The 24,850-nt window shown below is 45.9% G+C and overlaps 4 protein-coding genes across 10 annotated transcripts; 2 read left to right on the top strand and 2 right to left on the bottom strand.

Annotated features, from left to right (window-relative positions):
• Positions 1-1,166: 1,166 nt before the first annotated feature.
• LOC147972167 (uncharacterized) lies at positions 1,167-5,058 on the top strand. The gene is made up of 3 exons (XM_087524251.1): positions 1,167-1,301; positions 1,376-3,952; positions 4,549-5,058. Exons 1-3 carry the CDS (start codon positions 1,167-1,169, stop codon positions 5,056-5,058), a joined length of 3,222 nt encoding a protein of 1,073 aa, XP_087380377.1.
• Positions 5,059-7,983: 2,925 nt separating this feature from the next.
• LOC125507203 (protein PSK SIMULATOR 1-like) lies at positions 7,984-10,859 on the bottom strand. Of its 2 annotated transcripts, none has more exons than XM_087522965.1 (10): positions 10,457-10,859; positions 10,287-10,373; positions 10,085-10,175; positions 9,874-9,922; positions 9,693-9,799; positions 9,409-9,591; positions 9,046-9,168; positions 8,900-8,976; positions 8,711-8,740; positions 7,984-8,594 (listed from the first exon to the last, which is right to left on the bottom strand). In XM_087522965.1, the coding sequence occupies exons 1-10, from the start codon at positions 10,672-10,674 to the stop codon at positions 8,390-8,392; spliced, it is 1,170 nt and encodes a 389-aa protein (XP_087379091.1). In that variant the 5' UTR covers positions 10,675-10,859; the 3' UTR covers positions 7,984-8,389. The 2 variants fall into 2 exon arrangements, 1 of the variants encoding a protein (XP_087379091.1); XR_015603385.1 differs by having other exon boundaries at positions 8,458-8,594; positions 8,711-8,818.
• Positions 10,860-13,377: 2,518 nt separating this feature from the next.
• LOC125510007 (uncharacterized) lies at positions 13,378-20,127 on the top strand. Of its 5 annotated transcripts, none has more exons than XM_087521327.1 (6): positions 13,378-13,821; positions 13,937-13,975; positions 18,040-18,129; positions 18,230-18,290; positions 18,423-18,484; positions 19,624-20,127. In XM_087521327.1, exons 3-6 carry the CDS (start codon positions 18,059-18,061, stop codon positions 19,934-19,936), a joined length of 507 nt encoding a protein of 168 aa, XP_087377453.1. In that variant the 5' UTR covers positions 13,378-13,821; positions 13,937-13,975; positions 18,040-18,058; the 3' UTR covers positions 19,937-20,127. The 5 variants fall into 5 exon arrangements, 4 of the variants coding, with proteins under 4 accessions (XP_087377453.1, XP_087377452.1, XP_087377451.1 ...); XM_087521326.1 differs by lacking the exons at positions 13,378-13,821; positions 13,937-13,975 and adding exons at positions 16,062-16,152; positions 16,244-16,286; XM_087521325.1 differs by lacking the exons at positions 13,378-13,821; positions 13,937-13,975 and adding an exon at positions 16,238-16,357.
• Positions 20,128-21,631: 1,504 nt separating this feature from the next.
• On the bottom strand, positions 21,632-24,604 carry BUG22 (cilia/flagella-associated protein). Of its 2 annotated transcripts, XM_048675091.2 has the most exons (6): positions 24,263-24,595; positions 23,929-24,011; positions 23,792-23,823; positions 23,142-23,383; positions 21,929-22,165; positions 21,632-21,844 (listed from the first exon to the last, which is right to left on the bottom strand). In XM_048675091.2, exons 2-6 carry the CDS (start codon positions 23,979-23,981, stop codon positions 21,836-21,838), a joined length of 573 nt encoding a protein of 190 aa, XP_048531048.1. In that variant the 5' UTR covers positions 23,982-24,011; positions 24,263-24,595; the 3' UTR covers positions 21,632-21,835. The 2 variants fall into 2 exon arrangements, with proteins under 2 accessions (XP_048531048.1, XP_087377450.1); XM_087521324.1 differs by having other exon boundaries at positions 23,792-24,011; positions 24,263-24,604.
• Between the last annotated feature and the right edge of the window lie 246 nt (positions 24,605-24,850).

Here is a 24,850-nt window from a genome sequence, read left to right as displayed (position 1 = left end):
CCGACGAGCTTTTGGGCTAGCACCGAGCCCGGCCGACCACCATTCGTGTATCTGCCGACGTACCACCGACGGTGTAGATCCGAGCGGCTAGAGGAGGAGCCACTGCCTGCATGCAGCCTTGCGGCCTTGCCAGGGCCTTCCGGCCCGATGCCCGGCCAGTCCATGGCGCGGCGGAGGAAGAGTGGGGAATAGTTGAGAAGAGTGGAGGGGGTGCGGCCGGAGGGAGGGAGGGGGCGGATAGAAAAAGGCGCCCCTGTGCCACCGACGGGCAGGCCAGGGAAGGATACGCGCAGACGCCGCGCCCGTCCGCGTGCTGTCTGTTTCACCCCAAAAGTGGCGCAAACTTGAGCCGGTGATGGGTCGAAAGCGGACAGAAAACGGACAAAAGTCCGTTTGCGCCCGCGCGCTGGGCCGTCTGATTCGTCCGTTTTACCCCAAACAGACGCACGCGGACAGAATGGGGTCGCGCTGTGAAGTTGGCCTTACTACACTACTACTTTTTCAGAGAGCTTGAAATAAGGGATTGGCTAGATGTTAGGTGACTGAAAATCTAATTTGGGTCAGTCGATTCGCTATGAGCCGTTAGATGCAAGATGAAGAGCCAGGTCGGGGTCTTCAACCTCCTTAACGATTCGCTGTTCATCTTCTTCAACATCGAACTGCCTGTATACGTCAGGCCTAACCACCCTTCCCTGGTCGGCGGCACTCCTACACCAGCATCGCCACCCCGCTCTTCCCCCAACCGCCGCCCCCCGACTTCCCTCTAACCCTGACCTTGAACCATTTTTTCCGGGTGAATCTACACCCCCACCCCCAACGCCCCTAACATAAATAATGAGGCCACCCGCCACCCTAAAATAGATAGTGGGGTCATCTGCCATTCTAAGATAGACCGAGAGGGCTTCTCTTACGGGCCGGCGACTACTTCCTTCTATCCGGTGGCTTTTTCCTTCCTTTCAAAATCAACTGACCCAAAAATAGTTGAGATATCATATAGGGAGGAGATAATGATGAGATAACGATCGCGCATTGACTGGCTGTCTCCAGGGGACAGCAATACGCAGTACTTCTAGAAGAAGGCAAGTACTAGAAGAGCAAAAAACAATATATCTCAGCTTGAAAGGCTGGATGGGACACTTACTTCTGATACTAAAGAGATGGCCGGAATGGCTAATGAGTTCTACGAGAATTTGTACAAGTCTGAAGGATGTATTGGGATGGAGGAGGTTTTGTCCCACATCCCTGTCACAGTGGATGGAAATATGAATGTGAAGCTTAATGCATCATATACAAAAGAAGAGGTCAAAGTTGCTCTCTTTAAATGTTTCCAACAAAAGCACCGGGTCCCGATGGTTTTCCTGCACATTTCTTTCAGAGACATTGGGACCTATGTGGAGAGGAGGTTACTGGCATGATCATCAGATTGCTCGACGGCGAGGACTCGCCGGAGGATATCAACCGCACGTTCATCGTTCTTATTCCCAAGATTGCAAGTCCAAAAATTCTAGGACAGTTTCGGCCTATAAGTCTTTGCAACATGATCTATATGATTGCGTCAAAGGTCTTAGCTAGTAGGTTGAAGATCATCCTTCCGGAGGTAATTTCTGAGGAGCAGTCAGCTTTTGTGCCTGGACGTCTTATCACGGATAATTTTTTGACAGCTTACGAGTGCTTGCATTATATGAAAACGAGGAGAGTAAAGAATAATCAGTTTGTTGCACTGAAGTTAGACATGATGAAAGCTTATGACCGCCTGGAATGGCCTTATCTGAAGGCAGTTATGTTGAGAATGGGCATTAGTCCACGTTTCACAGAGACTATTATGAGATGTGTTTCTTCAGTCACATTTTCAGTTCTTTTTAACGGTGGCAGTCTGCATGATTTCAGGCCATCAAGGGGTATGAGGCAAGGGGATCCTATCTCCTCGTACTTATTTCTACTTGCAGCTGAGGGGCTCTCATCCTTATTAAAATATCACGGTGGCGGCATACGGGGTTTAGCTGTTGCAGAAACAGCCCCGCAAGTTAATCACTTGCTCTTTGCGGACGATAGTCTACTGTTCTTTGAAGCAAACATGGAGAATGCAACTCGAGTCCAGAACATTTTGAGGATGTACTGCGAAGCGTCGGGCCAACGAGTAAACACAGATAAATCCTCTATATATTTCAGCAAGGGGGTGCCAGAGGCAACACGGAACGAGATAAAGAATGCATTGGATGTTCAAAACGAATCCTTGTCAAAGAAGTATTTGGGCCTGCCCACGGACGTAGGGAAGAACAAGGAAGGAAGTTTCAAGTATTTAAAGGACAGAATTTGGAAACACATCCAAGGGTGGATGGAGAAATGTTTATCAGCAGGAGGGAAAGAAGTCTTGATCAAATCGGTTGCACAGTCCATACCGACATATTCCATGTCATGCTTTAAATTGTGTCGCGGCCTAACTGAACATATTAATAGCCTTATTCGGAAGTTTTGGTGGGGGAGTAAGCGAGGTCAGAGAAAACCGGCTTGGGTTTCTTGGAAGACTATGTGTAAACCAAAGCATATGGGAGGCATCGGATTCAGGGATATAGAGCTTTTCAACCTTGCTTTGCTTGCTCGTCAAGTCTGGCGGCTACTTCAGGACCCGGAGTCTTTGAGTGCGCGTGTTCTTCGTGCTTGTTACTACCCTCAGAGCAACATATTGGTTGCTAACCTTGGCGCCGGGCCTTCTCAGGTTTGGCGCTCGCTGATGGAGGGGAGAGATGTGCTCGCTTTGGGCCTTATAAAGAGAATCGGGACGGGGACTGAAACACACATTTGGGAAGACAACTGGCTGCCGCGTGATTTCAAGTTGAGACCTATATGTTCTATTTCCCCCGCCCCGCCGCAGTTAGCGTCAGAACTCATTGATGCAACGTCCAGATCATGGAACGTACAAGTACTGACCGAGAACTTCGTTCAGCCGGATGTGGATGTTATTTTGAACATCCCTTTAAGCACTCGTGTACAACCTGACTTTTGGTCATGGCACTACGATCGTCGGAGAATCTTCACAGTTAAGTCAGCTTATAGGATGATGAGTGGAATTAAACACCGGCGAGAGGACTGGCTAGAGCACAGGCCGAGCCACTCGAACACTGAAGCTGAAAGCAGATCATGGTCTCAATTGTGGAAAGTGAAAGTTCCGTCTAAGGTCAAGGTTTTTGTGTGGAGATTAGCACAAATGGCATTGCCTACTGGTTCAGTCCGCCACGAGCGTAACATGGCCACATCACCTGTTTGTGGTTTATGCGAAGCGGAATATGACTCATGGCGGCATTCTTTGTTTGAGTGCAAGATGGCACAATGCGTCTGGGCTCTAGGTGATGAGGAAACGTTGGAACATCTGATTTCCAACAGCAGTGATGATGCACGTTTATGGCTATTTGAATCTCTGAATCAGCAAGACCTCGCCAGAGTTCTAATCACCATGTGGGCAATATGGTGGGCACGGAGAAGGGCAATCCATGATAATAAATTCCAGAGCCCATTGTCAACCATGTGCTTCATTAACAGGTATCTGCAGGACCTTGAAATATCATCGAATCGCAATCCCATAGTGCATGGCGGCGAGGCAAAGCCCAGAGGCCGGAAGTGGATCCCTCCTGGCGAGGATGCGGCGAAGATAAATGTGGATGGCGCTGTCTCCAGATCAGGGAGGACGGGAGCATGCGCTGCTATCTGCAGGGACAAAGAAGGAAACTACATTGGCGCATCGGCGGTGGTTTTCGAGGGCCTAGTGCACGCTGCAAGTCTGGAGGCCCAAGCATGCAACGAGGCACTCGCCCTCGCTCAAGATCTTCATCTATCACATGTGATCATAGCGTCGGACTGCATGCAAGTCGTCTCAGACATCAATGGCGCTGCGCAATCATCTTCTTATGCTTGTATCATCGAAGAGATTAAAGATAGATCTTTAGACTTTGTTAAAGTTAGTTTTCGTTTTGAAAATAGGGAGGCGAATTATGAGGCTCATGCCTTGGCAAAAGCATCCTCGACACTCCCTATCGGTCGACATGTGTGGCTAGGGAACACACCAGACATCATTTGTATCCCGTCAGTTTTGTTGATGAATAAAACCCTAGTTACACCTAAAAAAAACTGACCCAAAAATTATTTTCAGACGACTTACAAAAGTAGCTATTGTTTATATATATATAGGAATAATGCATGCCCCGTGCGTAGCTTTGGAGTCACCCCCTGCCATTCCATTCTGCCGCTGGTGAAGCTAGCGGACCCTGCAACAACGCGAAACGCAAAGCAAGTTTAATCATCCTGTTACAGCTAGCTAGAGGCCTAGATACCCAAACAGTTGGTCTTGATCGCTATAGCTGTACGTACATGGTACGTGTCCCTGCATGCATGCAGCAGGATCGCAGGCACTATTTACCACAGCTGCGACTCGCATCATTTGCTGGGCCGACGATCAATCATGCATGCATGCACTGCACGCCAACCGATGACCAGAAGAAGGAAAAATAAAGCTAAAACAACAGTTGGTTGGCGTGTCTTAAAAGCCGACTACAGGGAAGCATCTTCAGATCACTGCACGCAAACACCATCGGCCCATGGAACGCACAGCCAGCCCTTCCCTGGGTCGGTCTGGGCCCGGCCGCACGCACGTGGTCTCTACGCCGCGCTTGGCGCGAGATACTGCCTACGTACGGGCGGCAGCGAGGGATGGAGGCGCCGATCTCGCGCTGTGCATCCGCCATGGGCGCAAGCTCTGCGTGTGCATGCACTGGCCCCGTACCGGCCAGCATGGCCCCGCGCGCACGGCCGCGCCCATGCGTGATCGGCGCCATGGATGGACCCCGGCCGGCGGCGGGCTGCTCCGCCCGTCGTCGTCTAACAGGCGACGGCGATGGCAAAGCGAATGGCCATGCATGGTCCCTGGACATGTGCTTTTGGGTGCCGCGGGCGGGCCTACGTACGGCAGAACATGCAGGCGATGCATGGCAAGGATGGACCGTGGGGCTGGCCGGCCGGCAGCGCGCCTCGGGCCAATGCGGCGGCAGCACGTCGGCGGCGACCTAGCCAGGTGGGGCGGCCGTGATTTTGTTGATTGTTACTGGTACGTAGCTTGTTGGATTTTGTGTGCCACGGAGAGGTACCTGGTACCAAGCCTGCTTGGGAAGATACATGCATGCGTGTTTTACCACCCGACCAGAGTGCACGTACCGCACTTGTGATTTTGTTTGAGACATGCAACAAGAGAATGGATCGGAACGCGCAACTTGTTCAGATAGAACCTGACCGCTGTGTTAATTACCTGATAGCCAAAAGCACAAAACGAGTAATCACACAATAAACGAGGACGTCAATCCTTCAAAAAGGTGTTGCGGAAAAAGTCAACCTAGTAGTAGTTGTTAAATTAATATCTTGTAATGGTTGTGTCATGCTCCCTCCTTTCTGGTTTAAAGGGTTAATCTAAAAAGAATCAGATTTCTATTATATTTAGCTCACTATGAATCCAATGGAGTTAAAGTGCTTTGAGTCTCATCACACCACATTTAACTCATAGGGATAAGAGAAGGAGAATTAGTGGTCATGCATGCATATTTTTTTACATGCACCATGCAAGTCCAATGAGACAGAGGGTGCTACACTTATTGCTTCGAATGCATGGGAAATATTTTATTGGACAATTTTGTATCCTCAAAACTCGTGTCATCAACTCGCAATCTACCTTGGTTGATGAGATTTCAGATTTCTACCCTCTAAACTGGAACGGAACTGTTGTGCGGACGACGTAGATCTGCACGACAGCTGCACAATAGGCAACCCAGCTGTTCGCTGCATTTTTTGTACATGCATAGATAATGTGATGCATGCTGTCATGCAAGAATCGTGCACACAATGTTGTGTGTACTCCATTTGTTGACAACTTTGGCCTCGTTGCCTTGCATCAACTTTAATAGAAGTCCATTTGTTCACATCTTTGACCTTGTTGCCTTGCATCAACTTCAATAGAAGTCCATTTGTTGACATCTTTGACCTTGTTGCCTTGCATCAAGTTCAATAAAAATATTGATGAAGAGATCTGGGGCTTCAACCTCCTCTAAAAAAATCAAACTATTACCGGGTACTTCCATCTAATATTTTCTAAGAGGCGCTATCGACCGGGGAGAGGAGGGGGGGGGGATCTTGCATTTCTTCAGCAAGATCCAACTTTGTTGATTAATACTTTCCTTTTTACAGAGGGCCAAGATCGGAATTACAAGAAATTTACATTGTGGAATTTTATTAAAAAACAAAAACACCTTATATAAAGGAACGGAGAGAGTATAACAAATTAAACCATATCTAAGAAACCAAAATAACTAAAGGATGACAACAAACCATGATAAAATTGAAAGTTTTTTTCTATGAAGATCGTTTGAGGTTGCCACCTCCACACGCTCATGGTAACGAAAGCCTTTCGACAAAAAAATTGCGGGAGCCAGAGTTTTGGTGTGTGTAAAGAAGAGTCTGCATGTTTGTTGGTCCATGAGTGTGTGGACCGGGCGGCCGGGCCGGATGGCTGATCGATCCATCCATCCACCATTTATGAGCCGAATCCGGCCGCGGGGCAAGGCGACGCGCCCATCCCGGCCACCCTCAACGGCAAGTAAGCAACCAAAAACCGTCCATGTATGCAACCGCAGCGCCGCGGCCGGCGCGGTGTCGCAGGCCGCCGCAGACGGCAGTCGGCAGTCGTGGACGGCCGGATCGTACGTACGTACGTGGTCCGGCTCCGGCGGCCGTACGTACGGCGCAGGTGGGCGCGGCGGAGGGCGCACATGAGCCGCGCCACCGGCCACGTGCGGTGCTCCCTCTCCCCGCCCGCCTCGCCGGCGGCCTGCCTGCCGGTGCATGATGCAGGCCGGGGCCACGTACGGGCGGTGGCCCGGTGGTCACGCGCGGCCGGCCGGCCGGCCGTTGCCCAACGACCGCCTCACCAGACCTACAATGAACCAAACTGACTCTACCACCGCCACGCTAGCCGGCCACATGGATGGTTTGGTTATTGCTACTACGCCCACTCCATCAGCAGCATTATCAGCCAATACCATACCACTACATGGCTAGGCAGCTAACAAGGCAGGCCTAGCCTAGCTAGCAGTGGTAGGAACAGTACTGATCTGTGATCTCCACTCACCAGAGAGTGGAGACGGCATGAGTTTCCAGTGAAAAGACAAGGGCCGGCATCACAGAACTCCTTGACCATTTGCCAGGCGTGACACAGTGACAGACACCACATGCATGGAGGGAGATGGAGCGGCCAGGTCGTGCCCACGGGGTAGGCCGATGCCATTACCACCACCACCGGCAGCAGCAGAAGAGACTGAAGAAAGAGCAGGGATGGATCATCGGCCGGCACGGATGACGCCCAACAAGGCTAGGCTGATCGATGAAGCCTTTACTGCAATCTTGGCCCAGACAATCTGACGTATCCATCCAGCAAACTCAGCAAGCCACCCACAGTGGTTGTGGTCACATACCATGGAAGGAAGCAAGAAGCAGAATAAATATGCCAAGCTACGCATGGACCGAATGGTTACAGATTTTCAGGTTCTACGCCCACTCCATCAGCGATTCAGCAGCATTATCAGCCTACCTATGTCATTAGAGGATGAAGTATTAGATTAGTACCACCCGCAAAGAAAAAAGTATTAGATTAGTATCGTACTTACTTATTGTGATCATCTTAGTCATGCTCTGACGTTCATAAATTGTGACCATATTTATAATTCCTTATCAAACTTGTCCGGACCGAAATTATATTTATAATTTATATGGCCCCTGGTTGACATGCTTGACGTTTCAGTATAACTCAAGCTTGAGAGAGGTTTACAGATTCTTTTGTGATTGCCCCATGTAACGCATCAACTTGCTTGACAACAGAGTAGTCAGAAAAACAATTCCACTACAAAAAACGAAAGATATTTCGATAGGTCAAGCAAAAATGACATTGGCATAGTATTTTGTTTTGTATACAGCAGATAAGAAGTACTGGATAAATTTTGTGTATACAATAGCGCGTTCAAATATAAAGCAACATGTCTAAAAAGATGCAGAAAATCTAACTGCACAAATGTGAGGTTATCATTTACTAGTTGTCTATATATAAGACTGAGTGAACAGAGTTCTTGGAGAAGTTTCAGAAACAACAGAGAGCCTGCTTACAGCTGAAACTTCACAAGAATCAGGTCATTTCCCTCAGCGTTATAACTGTTTGACGCATCTGAAGAGGGCGAAAAAATCAGGCATCCATGGCTCTGCCTTATCCCCTCATTGCTTCGACAGCGTAGATTCGACGATAAGTTAATTCAGATGCTTCAAGTTGTGCTCGCCTCAACTGTTCATCAGTGCCTTCAGCTTGGACTCACTTCTCCTCCGTAGGCAGCGAAACAAGAAGATGAAGAGCCAGAACAAGCTCCGCTATGTAACCTTCGGTCGTCTCCTTGTCGGCGTAGTACAGCGTCTCTACCTTGCTCACTTTGGCATCTGCATGAGCGAGCATGGAACCGACACTGACATGATTCTCTTGTTCGAACCAGTTTGTTTCGTCAACATTGACACCCTCCATCCTGTAAAAGAGATTTGATTCATGAGACATCAGGGACAGCCTGACAGAACATTGCAGCTTATACATCTGTTGCATGAGCAAACGCAGAAACGAGACGAGTGGTCGTACGTTACGTACCCTTTCATCGCCCATTCTTGAAGGCAAAGCCTGATGCATCAAGAAGGCAACCAGGCGAGCCGTGATCATATATACAATTAAGAACAATTTTCCAACATCTATAGCTTTCTGTGCAATATTGTTAAAAGTAATGTACTTCAACTCTTTAAGTAGTGGTGTTCCGTTAACTGGAAAAGTTGTATGAAGTACCTGGTGGATTCTGCAGCTGGCACAAGCCACCGCAATACCCTGTTCATTTCAGCTCTCACCTCTGCTACCGTCATGGTCTACAAGATGACAAGGGGTGGATTTCCCTATTCATATGTAATGTTTGCTGAAAAGAGTTGGCCACCTACCTGCTTTTCTCCGAGGGGAAAACGCCGCCGCAGTTGGGTATGCAGGACTGGTTTGATCCGAGGAGGCAGTGCTTGGTATAAAGCCTCCCGAGCATTTTGAGGAACCGCTGGTGATGCCAATGCCTGGCAATGGGATATGTATATATGTCATTAAAGCATAACAAGAGTCAACGAAATTTCTAATGCGGTTTTTTTGCTTCATTGTTGTAATGTTGGTCATGTGTGTTTTGTCCTCTGCTTTACTCTTGTCTGAATTTTCTACTGTAAGGAGCTAAGGATCCTTAATTTTGAACTTTAAGCGGGTATGTGTGTTTTGGTATGTCTATATAACTTGATGTCAAGTATGTGAAAAGGGAGACATACCAAAGCTTTTAGCTGCAAGATGACATTGGCGTAATGCAACTCAAGTCCAGCGGGCCCTAACGTTTTCGCGAGATTGTTAGCTACGCGAAGTCCTCCAGATGATTTCCTGGCATGGTTCTCCAAGAATGCTCTGTTGATCTCAAGATGGATGAAGTCCACGATCCCTACAAGTTTCTCTACAATCTGCAACAAGGCAACATGGATCGTTGGTCATTGTCATCATGGCCTGGATTGAAGAAGCACTAATCATAAGTCATCGTCCTAAATTCCTCATGCGTTATTACATCTTCCATACTCTTCGACCAGAGCGATTTCCTTTTCAAGACCTTCACCGCACCCCTTTGGCTCTTGATAGCATCAATTTGTTTCTTAACAGGAATAGCTGCCACATCTGCATATGGTTACCGTGTAATTAGAAAGGAGAGGAGACTCATCGAATGCCAGTGACAAAATGGTTTGTCGTACAATGAGTGTGCTCAAGTCTGTCCAGTGCTAGCATTTCTTGGCGCAGAACCTGAACACATGGAAAAGTGAAAACGGGATTTCAGTGTTTTGTCTGCTGAAAACATCTCTACAAGGATGTAAGCGCGCAAAGAAAAGACATAGCTGGCTTGTCAGGTGAAAACAGCTCTGCGACCATGGTTTAGAAATTTCTCTCTCAAGAAGAAATACTGACCCATGTATTTTGTGCCAATTTTATCAGATACTGCAAACTGGGAGGTGCTTCTTCACTGGAGTTGTTCTTAGATGGCAGTGCAGAACCACATCTGTTCATTGACAAGAACAGTGTATGTTATGTACACAGAACAAAAAAAGATGAGGCATGGTGAAGACATGGACTCCGAAGTGAATTAAGTGGTAACGGCGATAAGTTTTACCTGCAGATACTGAGATTGTGCCATTGAGGGCCTTCACACAGATCTCCAAGCCGGGCAACCTCTATACAAAATAGTCTCAACTCTTCTCTGCATAATTCCAATAAAGAGGATGCATGTAAGACTTTTCTTAAATAAACTGCTAAACAGACAGGCCCAGAAAATCATGTTACCGTATATCATCTTCAACGAGAATGGACAGCAGACTGTAATCTTCAGAGATAAGACAGCGGACACCTTCAGACCTAAGCACGCCCTCTTTCAGGTGCCTTATTCTTTGCTTGGAGAGGAATTTTATGAGACTGGAGGCCCTGGCAATTGTGTTGGCAACCTCAAAAGCTTGGATCGATACCCTTCTTCCTTTGGGAGCAGAGCGGAAAACGGTGCTCATGTTTGCGGAACCTGGGACGAATGCTCTACTGTCGAATTTTGCTTCTGGTTCCTGTAAGATTAGAGGAAGCAATGTACTCACAAACACCTGTGTTTGAGGCTAGTAATTAGCACGCAATACTCGATTAGTGAACTAAGAAGACATCTTAAAGGGGCATTGTTGTGAGAAGGCTACAGCTCTGCCACTCACAATGACCGGCAGTCTTCCACTCACAATGGACATCCACTAAAACTTTAGAGGGAGTCGGAAATGGTATTGACTTTGACCGGCAGTCTTGCACTCCTCTTCCTTTTGTTTCCAAGGTTTCTAAAAGCTGTGAAATCTTTCATGGATGTAAGCCGTGCCAAATAAGGCGTGCCGCAAAAACTCACAACAAAACATGACTTCTTGTGACCCGTATGGAAACGACATAACTATATCATGGGCATGGTACTTGGTACTCCCTCCGTCCGGAAATACTTGTCATCAAAATGGATAAAAGGGGATGTATCTAGATGTATTTTAGTTCTAGATACATCTCTTTTTATCCATTTTAATGACAAGTATTTTCGGACTGAGGAAGTACTTGACACAGCTGGCCATATATTTCCCTTTAGTTTTTGCAACTGCCCATGATAGAGCATTATTTACATCCATGAAACATTTCACATTTTTGGGAAAAAAAAACAAAAAACAAGACAGTATATGGGTTGCACGGGCCCCTATGGGCTTTGCTTGTAATGATGCACAGGTACAGTACTGAACAAGGGTTCGATTAGCACCAGTTTTAGACAGGTCGATTCAGACAACAATTAGCATACAATCGTAGCTATGCGCTAACGGATGTCACAGCGATACGCGTCAATGATGCCTGGGCTCCGAACAGGTCTGGGCTCTATGATACCTGAAGTTCATATGGAAGGAAGGACTGGATGAGTAAGCAGTACTGCAGTAATGTTTTATAACAGAAGATTGCAATCATGGTGCAGGATTCACCTGAAGAACTGGAAGGTAGAGCTTGAACTCAGGCGGGAGCTCCTCCTCTTTTCATCCGTTAGGAGAGATTCAACTGAATGCTGTTCCAGACGCCATGAAGCTTCAACGGCATTGTGCATATATATGGCTTCACCCTTTGTGACAGACTGAACAAAGAATGCATGTTACCACAAGTTCATACTCTACACAGTGGTTGCACGAGCAAAGGGGGAAAATATAGCAAAGCTGAAAATAATAGCTCTAGGTTCACTGAGAAACAGCTTAAGAGTCATCATTTGTATATGACACCACACCATGCCAACACTGGTCAGAAAAAGAAGCGATGTTGGATAAAAGTGCTATTGGCTTTCAGCTCAAAGTAACAGTGTAAGTGTGTAACAGCTAACAGCTTTGTCTTTCTCATTATGTCTTTACTTCTCCCTCATCTTTACACAGTTCAGAACTTATACACATGATTGTACTATCACTTGTGCTAGTTCCTTAGCTACAGAGTGTCAGAGTCTATATTCTCCACAGCGCCTACTACTCTTTTATTCTGATGATGATGAAACAAGGGATATATAACCTAGCACTGTGGGGTTATTTTCGATTAGATAAACAAGGACAGTGCAGATATATAGGCTAGCTGTGTGGGGTTGTTGTGCACAAAATAAAAATACCCAAATTACATGGATGAATCATCAAGTAAAAATACACTTTTGTTAAGTCCGTGTTTCATCAGATGTAGAACAATTTCAATTGTTTGTTTTAGGACAAGTACGACCAAAAAGTCACAAGTCAGGATTCTCACAAAAAAGGGTGAAAATTAGAGAAAAGCTTGGCAAGTGTAGTCACTTGCACAGCTACTAATAGAAAAATCTGCCAACTAACACAAAAAAGGTTTTGTTTTATTTTTGAGCATATATTTTTAAATTTTAAATACATTTTTAGAACAGATCCTTACAAATTCAAAGCATGTTGTTGTGTGTCATGAATTAGTTGTTCAACTCTAGTTGAAAGAGAGAAAACATAGACCATAGATACGCAAGAGAACTAGAGAGCGGCCACCTTCCTATACATACAGTATACCTAGTACTAGTAGGCAATCCTTTGCAAAGAGTGTTTTGATTGGCCTCTTAATACATAAACGAAGCAGACACACACACACAAATAAAAAAAGACATAGAGTACACATTACACTTGTATGCTCCATTGATTGGTTATTTAGCTCTGAGAAACGCCTGTCTCTTATGCAGTTTCCACTCCCCTATAGGTACGATAAACATGAACTACATTTGCTTTCACGAGTTCGTACAAAATTCCTGAATCCCAGGCCAATCCAACAAGTGATAATAGGCAGGAAACACTAACAAGCAGGGTGCAGAAAAGATCACAGGAAAAAGTATGACTATACAGAGGTTTTCATTTTCCAGGATTTGTAAAAAAAGGCTATTGGCTTTCAGAAAAAGAAGCGATGTTGGATAAAAGTGCTATTGGCTTTCAGTTCAAAATAACAGTGTAACAGCTAACAGCTTTGTCTTTCTCACTATGTGTTAACTTCTCCCTCATCCTTAGCTACAGCGTGCATATTCTCCTAGCATATCTCTACTCCTATAAAAATGCGAATTGGTGATGATGGTGTGCCTGCCTTCATGCCATCTGCACCGTCTGATTTGGAACGTAAGGCTGAGATGGGTTGTCCCCGATCCACTCGTACTTCTGCAAAGACATCCCATGCAGACATCTGAACTCCACATCACACCACGCGAGGTTCTCCTTTCTCCTTCTCTCGCGAATGAACCCGAGCGTTTGAGAACCACTCCCAGATTCCTTGTGGACGGTCCCTCCCCACTCTTCCCCGGAGACCGCCGGAGTTGGGCAAGAGTCCCTCCCCTTTGTAGCTGTAGTTGTATTTAGGGTCTTAATGAATCAGATTTGACTTCGAGTTTTTGCCGGTATCTCTCCTTTTAGATCTGGCTGGAAAGGCCACCGGAGACGGCAACGATAGCAGTGTTTGCTACACTTTTGAGCTGGCTCTGGTTGTCAACTTCCAACAAGTGTCCCTTCTTCCGTGCTACCAATGGAGGCTACTAGTGGCAGGACGCCATGAGTATGCTTGGGCGTATCAGGCTCTGCCGACGAGCTACTTGCTCCCGGCGCTGCCAATGCCAAACTGCCCATAGAGGATGAGTGGTATATTTGTGCTTGACCTTTTCCAGTTTGCTTAATGTTCGATTAGGTGCCTATTTCAGAAGATAATCCCGTCCTTGTCTCTGATTTTGATTTTGTTTTTTCTTGAGGATTTCAGGATAGAAGGGCACTTCGCAACAGGGTTACGACGAGCAAGGTGGCTACTGTGTCTATTCTTATATAGTTTGTTTCAGAGAACTCAAACTAACATCTGTCAACTGTCAATTTGAAGAGAATTTGGTCATGGAACAGTCTTCGGTGAAGACTGATCTAGAACTGGAAATATGTTTATAAGCGTTGTGCAAAATTTTGGTGATCTGACTGAGCGGGTCGGTTTTGAAATATAGCCAAAAATCATGTCAATGTGCCACTACTGTTTTGCACAAAATTCTGTTCTGTTTGGGTGGTGCCAAACTACCAACAGAAGACAAGCTGTCTTCTGGAGTTCTGGTAGACCAATGCCAAAATTGCATAGTTGTATGTTATTTAGGGTCTCTATTGCATATGACTTGGAGTTGTCTCTGTTGACATCACGTGGTAATGAAATTTACAACATTATTCCTGTCATATTCAGTTTAATCAAGCAGTATACCCTTTGATTCCCTACTCGTAAGGTGGTATATAAATAATCAAACCAGGGTTCAAGGCATCAGTTTCTACTATGTGAAATGCAGTTTTAACTCTAAGACTCTCTGGCCTCGCTTTGGCCTTTCTACTTCTACTATACATAATTTTGGAGGGCATCAATAATTAAATCCAAGAAGTTTACCCATACACTTCTATTTGCCATGTCTTGCTCATTTTTTATTCAGATTTACTTCACTTATAATTAGATAGTACGTAGTAAGTTATACTAATTCTGGAGTGTTCCTCCCTTTTCTTTTGGCGAAAGAAAGTGTTCCTAATTTTTGAGCAAGTCCGAATTCTGAATAATTGTTTTTTGTCCTGCTGCGTGAACCAGGAACTTTTGGACTTTGGAACAATTCTCTACTACACTGCTACTATGAAAATATTAACAGCATGTAGATTTGCTTCAGTGTCAGTTGTTCTTATGAGTTTCAACTCATCTCAGCATGGTCTTAACGTATGACTGTCTTCATAGCCCTCAAAGAAGAAAAATCCTATAAGTTTAGCACAACTGATGCTGTTTCATTTGACGATCAGTTTTATTAATCATAAAAACATTCATGTGACATCTTTCATTTGTAATGCAATGAGCAATAAAGACTTGTAGATTGTGTACCACTCTACTTGTGAAATTCTTGGCATTTTGGTTGTCTTTTGGGTCTATTTACTTGACACAAAGTTTAGCATTTTTAAACTCTTGAATGCTTGTAACCTAATGATCTACTTATAGTGTGCTCATGACAAGGTCTGAATGCTTCTAAACTTATTGAACTAAAGGGTCCTGATGATTACAATTTATCAATGTTTATAGAGTATATTCCAATGCATCTCATCCTGATATGTTTTGTTAAATAGAACACTATTTCAGCAAAGGATATCTCCTTTTTTTTGTATTTCACAAGTACGTGATTACCATATAAACTGAAAATTGCTACATTGATAGCATACATACTGCATTTTTTTAGCCCAAATTCTAAAAAGTGCAGCTGCACTTTTTAGACGTCCCGAGCACACAGGCCTGCGAGCCGTTGGATGCGCGATCACGGTCCCCAGGTGTGCCGCTGTAGGAGGAAATCGTCCGTGCTAATTCAACCGCCGAAGCGGCAGCCAGTGTAAAATAAAAGCTTCGCTATTTCTTCCCAGAAAAAACACCTAGCCCGATCCCCTTTTCCTCGTCGAGCAGAGGAGCGCCGGCATCGATTCCCGGGTGGTCGAGGGGGAGGCGGTAGATTGGAGGAGCCCGATCCTCTTCATCCTCTCTCTCGCGACCCGATCCTCACCAACTCCTCCTCCCGGCGACGCACCCCGCCTCCTCCAATCGGCGAAATGCCCCCTCCCACTCGCCGGAGAGCGCCGTTGCGCCTCCGCAGCCATCGGATGCCAACAGCCCCTCCCCCCGCCACCGCATCTCCACAGCCGCCGCACGCCACCGACCCCTCCGGATCGCCGCATCGCCAGGATCTCAGCAGCCTGCCGGATGCAGCCGCTGCGCTCGGATCCCCGCGGCCTCCTGGATCCCATCGCCGCCGGGTCTCCCGCTCCAACGCCGGGCCGACCCATATCCACGACGAAGGCGAGCGCGCACTGCCTCCATGCTCCTCATTCAGGGCCGTTGGCCCTGACACCATCACAGCGGGCCTCTTCCTCTCCAGCAGCTCGCTGCCGACCGCATCTAGGACGGCCTCGACCTCCTGCTGCTAGCTGCTGGTGCACCTCTGTATCCCTACTGCTATCTCCTTCTGCACCGTACAACTACCCTAGCTCCGATGTCTGAACTTCTACACCTGACCGTGTACAGGTGCTGGCTATAGCTTGGACTGGAGCAGGAAAATTGCATCAAGGTAGCAGGTGGATGATGGTGTTTGTGCCTTTTCTCTTGAATTGTTGCTGGTGACGGCTGCAATTTGAAGACGTCGGTTTTTTTTCTCTCTTTTCATATTCTGCAATTGTGCTTCCCCTATGCGTGATGATTCTATTGCTTGGTGCATTGTGGTTTGGGTTGTTTTACTGCTTGACATTGATCTGTGTGAGCCTGTGACAGTTGGAGAGATGATAGTAGCAAGTACAAACTCTCTTGAATGGTTAGTTGATAGTATAGTGGTAACTGTACTATGATCATATAATAAAGCAGAAAAAATTCAAGATTTATATTGAGCTATTGGACTCATTTCTTCTATTAGACTTGCTCAAACTTGCATGATGTTTTGATAAGTAGATGCCTCATTTCTGCTATTGGACTTGCTCAATGGGTCGACACTCAACAGGCAATTTGTATCCCCTATCTTATTTCTTCGGCAAGTTGGTTGCAGAATCTATGGGAATTGTCTACAAACCTAGTATGAGTTGCTACCTTTTAAACTTTTTTTCTAAACAAAACCTGGATTGCCTGGATATAGTATGCAATTTGCTTAGATTAGAGCACAACTTGCCTACAACAACTAAAACATTTGCCCAGGGGACACAACACAACTTGATGTTCCACACAATATAGGTCCACTTTTTTTGCCTAAAACTTGTAGGCAAATTGCCTACAAACCAAGTAGTAGGTGCTCCTGACTTCCACTACTTTTTTTCTACGGCTAGCAAACCAATGAGTTGGCTGCAAAAACTATGGAAATTGCCTACAAACCCAATACGAATTGCTACCTTTCAATCCTCTTTTTCTAAACAAAGCTTAGAGTTGCCTGGATATGCTATGCAATTTTCTTAGATCAGAGCACAACTTTCCTTCAACCACTGATGCATTGACACAACACAACTTGATGTTCTACACAATATAAGTCCACATTTTTTTCTCGCAACATGTCAAATTGCCTATGAACCAAGTAGTAGATTCTCCCGACTTCCATTATTTATTTTTTCTTTGGTATTCAAGCTAATGAATTGGCTACAAAATCTATGGAAATTTCCTACAAACCCAGTGCAAGTTTATAGTGGCTACTTATAGTAGTTGCTCCTGACTTAGCGTTTTTCACTTGGAGCAGAGGGCAAATATAGAGGCTACTTATTGTATTACGTACAGTACTACACATGAACGGATACTTGTAGTTGTACAACACAAACCAATCTGCACAAGAGACGCATACCCCCTTCCTCACTTTAACCTGAAAGTTTGGCCGTGCCCCACCTTTGTATTTGCTTCGATCCTGCAGCACTACCACAGAGGTCTAGAGGCCTACAACGGCTACAAAGATCCCTCATGCAGACTAGAAGCATAAAAAATTGTTGCTATGCTAATCTATGACATCCCCTGGCAGGGAGAAGAAGATGAACATGAGAGAGAGAGAGAGGGAGAGGGAGAGGGAGGGATGGAGGGAGGGAGGGAGAGAAGAAGATGAACATGAGAGAGGGAGGGAGGGAAGAAGATGAACATGAGAGAGAGAGAAGATGTAGTGGCATTCATGATTCTGAGTCATTTGTATGGTTGCTACTACTTGTACTGCAATGACTATCCTATCCTATCATATTTGAATATTTGACTAGTAGTACCTGCTCTTGCTGGAGCAAACGAAAACCATTGCTCAAAACGCTACCCCTAATCACCTAAGTGTCGTAAATATTCTTGCCTAAAAAAATTGTTTGTTTTGCTTGAAGGGCCTCACTAAATTCTCAAATGATGTCAAAGCAACATTTTCGAGGTTTTGTGCACACACCCAAGCAAGAGGCTTCAACATACACTTCCAGGTAAGCTTTGCACAAAGCTATCCATTTTTTGTTTTGTTTTTTTGTTTCGGCAAAAAATAGAAGTTGTCTCAAACTTATATGCATTTTGCCTACATCCCAGCAGGACTTCCTTTTTTTATTTTCCATCTTTGCAAGTAAGAAGCTTTGCCAGCCACTTCAAGGTGAATTTCACACATCCCCAGTAGCTTTTCAACTAGTTTTTTCTGCCTCCCAAGTAGCTCGCTGTTAGTTTTTTTTGTCCCAAAAAATTAAGGGAGTTGCCTGAAACTTATGTGCAAATTGCTACATCACAGGAATACTTGCTTCCTACGCCGCCCTTTTATTGCCAGCAAAAAGTTTTACCAGCAACTTCCAGGTAAAGTTCACAAAACCCCCAGAGCTTTTTCCAACATGTTCTTTATGAATTCCTAGTAGGTGCCTTTTTTGTTCGGCAAAAATGAGAGTTGCCTGAAACTTAAATACAAATTGCGTACATTACAGGAAGACTTGCTTTTGATTTCCCCTTCTCTTTTTTGGCACCAAAGTAACAAGCTGGCTACATAAATAGGTTTTAACTCACAAAATTTGCCTAGACCGCAAACACAACTTGCCAAGCAGAAAAAAGTGCAAAACACTATCCTACTGATGATTTTATTTTTTCAAAAACAAAAGTTGCCTGCAAGCATTAGGGAAATTGCCTACAACTCGGCACAACTTGTCTAACCAAAAAGCCACACAAGAGTATCATACAAATATAGAAAAAGTGTCTCAACCATTTTACTAGGATTTTCGCTGATGTAGGCAAACTCTTGCTTTGCTAAATTCCTGCTTTTCCTGAACAATTAGAACTTTTTTTCTCAGAATTTTTGCTGCCCCTTTTACTGCTGAGTTGGGGAGGGGGGGGGGGGGGGGGGGGGAGGATGGGTCAAATTATTTTTAAGTTTTTCCAAACAACGAACCTATAACTTGTGTTTTTCAATGTCCACATTTTTTTCAAAGGAACATTATGTTTTTTTGTCTGGCACTAGCAAGTCAGAGTGCATTACACAGTGCATTGCAGCTAGTGATGAGTACGACTTGCTTGAAATTTGGCTGTGACTTGCTAGTGCTAAGCATGTGACTTGCCTGCTCTGCATCTGTGATTTGCCTATTTTGCATTTTGTGATTTATCTGACACACAAACCTTTTCCCCCTCCCTTACTATGTTTTCCAAACAACAAACCTGTAACTTGTGTGTTTCAATGTCCACAGTATTCAAAAAACATTTTTTGCATGCTTCCTATAAAGGAACACAAGGTTTTTTCTACCCTCGCAAGTCAGAGTGCATTACAGAGATTTGCCTATTGGGGTTTACTGAACTTGCCCAAAATAACTGCCATAAGTTGTTGACGGTTTTTTGCTCTCGATAAATCAAACTGAAGAACCAACCTAATACAAGGACTCAAGGAGGGGTTGCATGCATAACATCCAAGTTGCATGCATAACACTGATGCCTTTTGTGTTTCCTTGTCGCAGGGATCAGGGCATAGTGGCACACCCCCAAGTTGTCCAGATAGAGAGGTGGCGCACGGAAGGTTCAAGTGCTGATGGTTGGGTGGATGGATCCTGCAGAAGATGGAGGAGGGAGGGGTTGATGGGGAAGAAAGGGTGGAGGAGGAGCGGGGAAGGGAGAAAAGTCTCCAGAGGTTTTGTGCCGTGTGTTCACACACACTGGGTTGCGTCGGTTACGATTGGGAGAAAAGGGAATCTGGCCATGTGCACGATCAGATCGTTTCTTTCCTTTTTTGACGCCAGCTGGCAACAAGAGAGGGTCCACTGCCTTATTTAGGGCGTGTGCCCTGGACCGCTAGCTAGCCAACGGTTGCTGGCTAGTCGCGTCCTTTTTTTAGATAGAACACAAGAATTGGCATAGTGTGATTACACCTTTGCTCACTGAACACTTGAATAACCGGAATCATCAAAGACCATGACTTCTGGTACAAACATGCCATATTCAAAACTACTTGTGCTTCATCTTTTTGAGAACAGTGCTACCTCTCTTTTTTTGTGTGTGGGTTCCGTGGCAACACACGGGCGCCTAACTAGTTCTAATTAAACAAGAGATATAGGGAGCGGTGACCCGTCTTTTGAATACGACGCACAAAATAAAAAATAACCAAATTACACAGACAGCGAATTTTTTCAGGAATTTAAATTTCTTATTTTAATCTATCTTTTCTTTAGTTGCTTAGGAAGAAGAATTTGGAACCCCCCCTTTTGGCATTTTTCCTGGGAGGCTCCCCCCTATACTCCCCCTCCACCGCTGCCCGGCCATCCCCCTCCCTCCGTAGCCGGGCTCCGCCCGCCCCCTCCACCCCGCAGCCCGGGCATACCTCCCCCCTACCCCCTGCCCCCACTGTCCCCCGAGGCATAGTCCCCCCCCTTTACCTGCGCCTCGGGCATACCTCCACCATCTACCTGCCCCTCCCCCTCCCCCTGTAACCCTAGACCCACTACCCATTACCGTACCCTATAGTCTATCTATCTTCTACTCTACTACTACTTGCTGATAGCCTGGCTGAGGGAAACACTTTTAAATCGGTGCAAAGTCTTGTAGATCGGCGATGTGGGACTAAAAAGATGCAGCAGTATCCGTCGACTTACCCGTAACAGAGCCGACTGGCGTCCCCTGCCGCTCCGGCGCGCGCTCCCTTCGGCCCTTCGCTTCCGCACGGACGTGCCGACGCGCAACCCTAATGCTCCTGCTCCTCCTCCTCCTCCTCTCACGGTGGCCGCCTCCCCTGCTCACCGACGTCGATGGTTGCGCGACGAGATTGGGCGGGAGGTGGAGAAACCAGCCCCATGTCCGTGGAGAGCCACGACAGCGGACGGGGTGCACTCCAACGAGGGATTTGGGGGCGATGCAGATCGATGGCTGGCACAGCGAGGGAGAGGAGGAGAAGAAGGGGGGATTTGATGATTTGCCCTGTGATTGTCTCAATGACAGTGGCCCCGGGCCCCACCCGATAGCCTCTTAGGGAGGGGCAAATGATCTTATGGAGAAGTAAAGTGGGGCAAAAGATCCAATTTCTCGGAGAAGAAGGGGCTCGACCTCGAAAGTGTCCGTACAGCAGCGTACCGAGCGTATCTCTCCTATGCAGCCACGCAGGTGGGCCACGGAGATGCTGGCCCAGGCCCTATCGAAAATTGGCATTCCATGTATTCTGTATCCTTTTTGTTTTTGATGAATTGAAGCTTTCTCAAAAAAAAAACACCTCCTGTATCTGCTGTTGGAGTGTTGACTGCTTCGATTTCCAGCACCTCTGAGGGCCTACGGTTCATAGCTCTTCACCATTTATTTTGTGGGCCATCAGCCGTTCCAGTGAGTTGTGCCCCATTCAATATTCATGTTGAGTAAAGAGTATTTATTTATCTTTGTTATAATATCTTGTTGAGGTCCGAATCAACATGATCATGGCGTCCTCGTAGGTGCAGTAAACTGAGGGTGGCCATGCTATATTATCGATGCATTTGGACCGGCAGCTACAGCAGTGGAGGGGGTTCAATTAGCAACAGTTCTACACAGGTTATCCATACAACAATTAGCGTACATCCAGATACATCCATTAAGCATTCTGATACTTTACGCATAGTTTACACGCTGACGGACGTCGAGGTGACATGCGTCGATAGTCGCCTTGGCTCCTGGGGAGGTCATGACTCCCAACCATCCATCTTGGTCTGAGCTCTATGATTTCTGAAGCTCATGTAAAAGGAAGGAATGTATGAGCAAGTAGTGGTGTTCTATAACAGAAGGGTGCAGACATTGCACAGTACTCACCTGAATTGGAAGGTAGAGCTTGAACTCCGCCGGCAGCTCCTCCTCCGAGTAGAGGCGGTCGGCGAAGTAGACCCTGCGGAGCCGGCAGTTTGCGTGGACTTGCACTCGCAGCGTCTCGACATAGTTTGTGCCATAGGCTCTTTTTGTCAGGTCGGTGAGATTCAGCTGGATGTTGTTCCAGCCATCATCAAGCTTCAACGGCATCGTGCAGATGTATGGCTTTACCCTTGTGACGGACTGCACAAAGAATGTATGTCACTACAAGTTAGTATACGGTGGTTGCATGAACAAAACGTAGACACCCGTGACCTATGCCATTTCAAATTTAAAATAAACATTGCTAAAAATCAGGCATGCCTGGAAGACATAAATCTACATTGGAAAAGAAACCACATCAAACACCACACACTTTCTAGCACGAATCAAGCACATCACAATACAAATTGTCACAACCATATCATACACAGAAGTTAAAATTAACAAAAATGCATATACACATCTGAGTTCGTCTGAGTATGAACTTCAGAAAGGGGCAATTGGAGATTAGCATTAACAGAAGAGAACTATAATGAACTGAGGTTTATCTGAGTATGAAGCTGACGAGTTCAAGTGGGAGCGTAAATTATCTTTCTTGATTCCAAGGGCAAAATTGAGATAAACAACTTCTGCACGGGTTGATGCCATATTGGCATTGCTCAAAGAAATAATCTAGTTTGCAAAGTTAACAGAAATCATACTACTTCAAGGTATGCACGAGAATATTGTAGGTAGCAGTTATTAATACCAATATGATGAAAGCTCAACCAATGGATTTAACAGTAAAATGCACTTGATAACGCTTAAATTAACAGATATAAATCAAAAGAACATGAGGAGAGGCACAGTGAAGGAACACTTACAAATCTAATTGATATATTGTAGGTAGCAGTTATTAATACTAATACAGTGAAAGCTCAACCAATGGATTTAACAGTAAAATGCATTTGATAACGATTAAATTGACAAATACAAATCAAAAGAACATGAGGAAAGGCACGGTGAAGGAACACTTCCAAATCTACTCCCTCTGTCTCACAATATAAGATGTTTTTGCAAGCTAACATACCTTGCAAAAGCGTCTCACATTGTGGGACGGAGGGAGTAATAGATAAGCAATAAGCAGTTAAGCACCGCACAGAATTTACTTCTAAATGGAACCATAGCTCTTACAGACTTGAAAATTTGATGCTCGGAATCGTCGGCGAACATTCTTGTCATCCAAAACTTGGACCTCAAATGTGAAGTATTTTTTAAGATTCTTCACAACAAGGGCAAGAAATGGAAGTTTAATTCCAAGAGTGGCAGCAGGGTCAGCTGGGCAAGTGATGTATGTTGATTGCACATTTGTTCCAACAATTTCAAGTACGTTAGACTTAATATCTTCATCCTGGGGTCTTTTAATGTGCCCATCAACAACTGCAAAGCAGACGAGGTATTAAGTAACTAAACCTGACTTTCATGCAGAACAAGCTAAGTAAAAGGCTGAAGCACATGTACATACATACTCGAAAGTAAGTCCACTGTCCTTAACTGCCCAATATAAACTATTAGAATTATGTTACCCATAGCTACTCCCACATCATTACCATAGTAATATATTAGGCTCAGGTCTCAAATAGGTTGTTAGCATGCAGAGAGGCAGAACAGTCCACCCTAAACACAATATTCATCAAAAGACTAACAGCTTGCAGAGTTAACTATACCAGACCTGCCTTTGCTGTAAGAAGCAAATAATGCTTTAGGTTGCCAGGGGAAAAGTATCTGCATTCTACAGCATAGGAGTAAAAAGTGAAATTTAGAGAACCCCAGGCATTACTGACTCACCTTCCTTGTCCCATATCTGCAACGGCTTGGTCCTGGCCAAATAACACAGAGAAAAACACAAGACATGAGGTATCCAGACTAAAGAAAAGAAAGCATTGTAACTAGTGAGACCAATACAAGGCCACCATGCTGCATACCCAAGGCTGTAGAGAATCGACAGAAACCCGGACTGGAATGTATTCTTAAACATTCTTTTTCCAAGCTTGTAAGTCCAGCTAAACTGCAAAACATAGCACAACAAATGAGTAAGCCTTTCGTGCCTGTGTCCTCGGTTACGGGATTAGGATGTACTAACAGCAGGCGTGCGGTTTTATAACAGGTTTGACACATGACTTTGATTCTGTTGATCACGGGGCACTCGTCAATTTGTCGAATTAACATGGCAGGCAGGCAGGCAGGCTAGTGTGTCACTCACGCATTGCCTATTTCCAATTGGCCAATAATAATCAAAGAAAGTAGGCCGAGGTCTACCTGAGCGGAGGCGAGCTGGAGGCCGAGGACGATCTGGACGGCGGCGAGACGGGGGACCGGTGTGGACGGGTCCGGCGGCGGCGAGACGGGGTGGACGGGTCCGGCAGCGGCGACCTGCTGGTGAAGGAGCTCGGCAGATGTGGCTGGAGGATGCGGTGGGCGGAAGATGGCGCGGGCGGGGCGGGGCGGGGCTGCGGCGGGAAGGGAGGCGGGAGGTGGGAGGCGACGGCTGCGGCGGCGGGGATTGGGGGCGACGAGGTGAAACCCTACCCGCTTGGAGCTTGCCAAACGGGAGGAAGAGCGGCGACGCTTGGGCGGAGGGGAGAGACCGAGAGAACCGTGCGAGGAGCGGGGGGCTTGGACTGCGAGCAGGGCCCACCGCGTCCTGTGATTTTTACGAAGCGCCCCTTCTGATTCGCACATCTTACAATCCATAGAAGGGTCAAAAAAATATACCATAACTGACAAGTGGGTCCCACCTGTAATAACGGCAAATAGAAGGGTTAAAATAAACAGAGTTGGCTTTCCTGTCACGTCGGCTCTGACGGGTGGGCCTCACCTGCCATAAACACGTTTAAATCGTCCAAA

This window comes from Triticum urartu, chromosome 5A (genome assembly GCF_056163025.1).
Source record: "Triticum urartu cultivar PI428250 chromosome 5A, HENAU_Tu73, whole genome shotgun sequence".
In the NCBI taxonomy this organism is placed as follows: Eukaryota; Viridiplantae; Streptophyta; class Magnoliopsida; order Poales; family Poaceae; genus Triticum; species Triticum urartu.
This window is presented reverse-complemented; position numbering and strand designations above follow the sequence as displayed.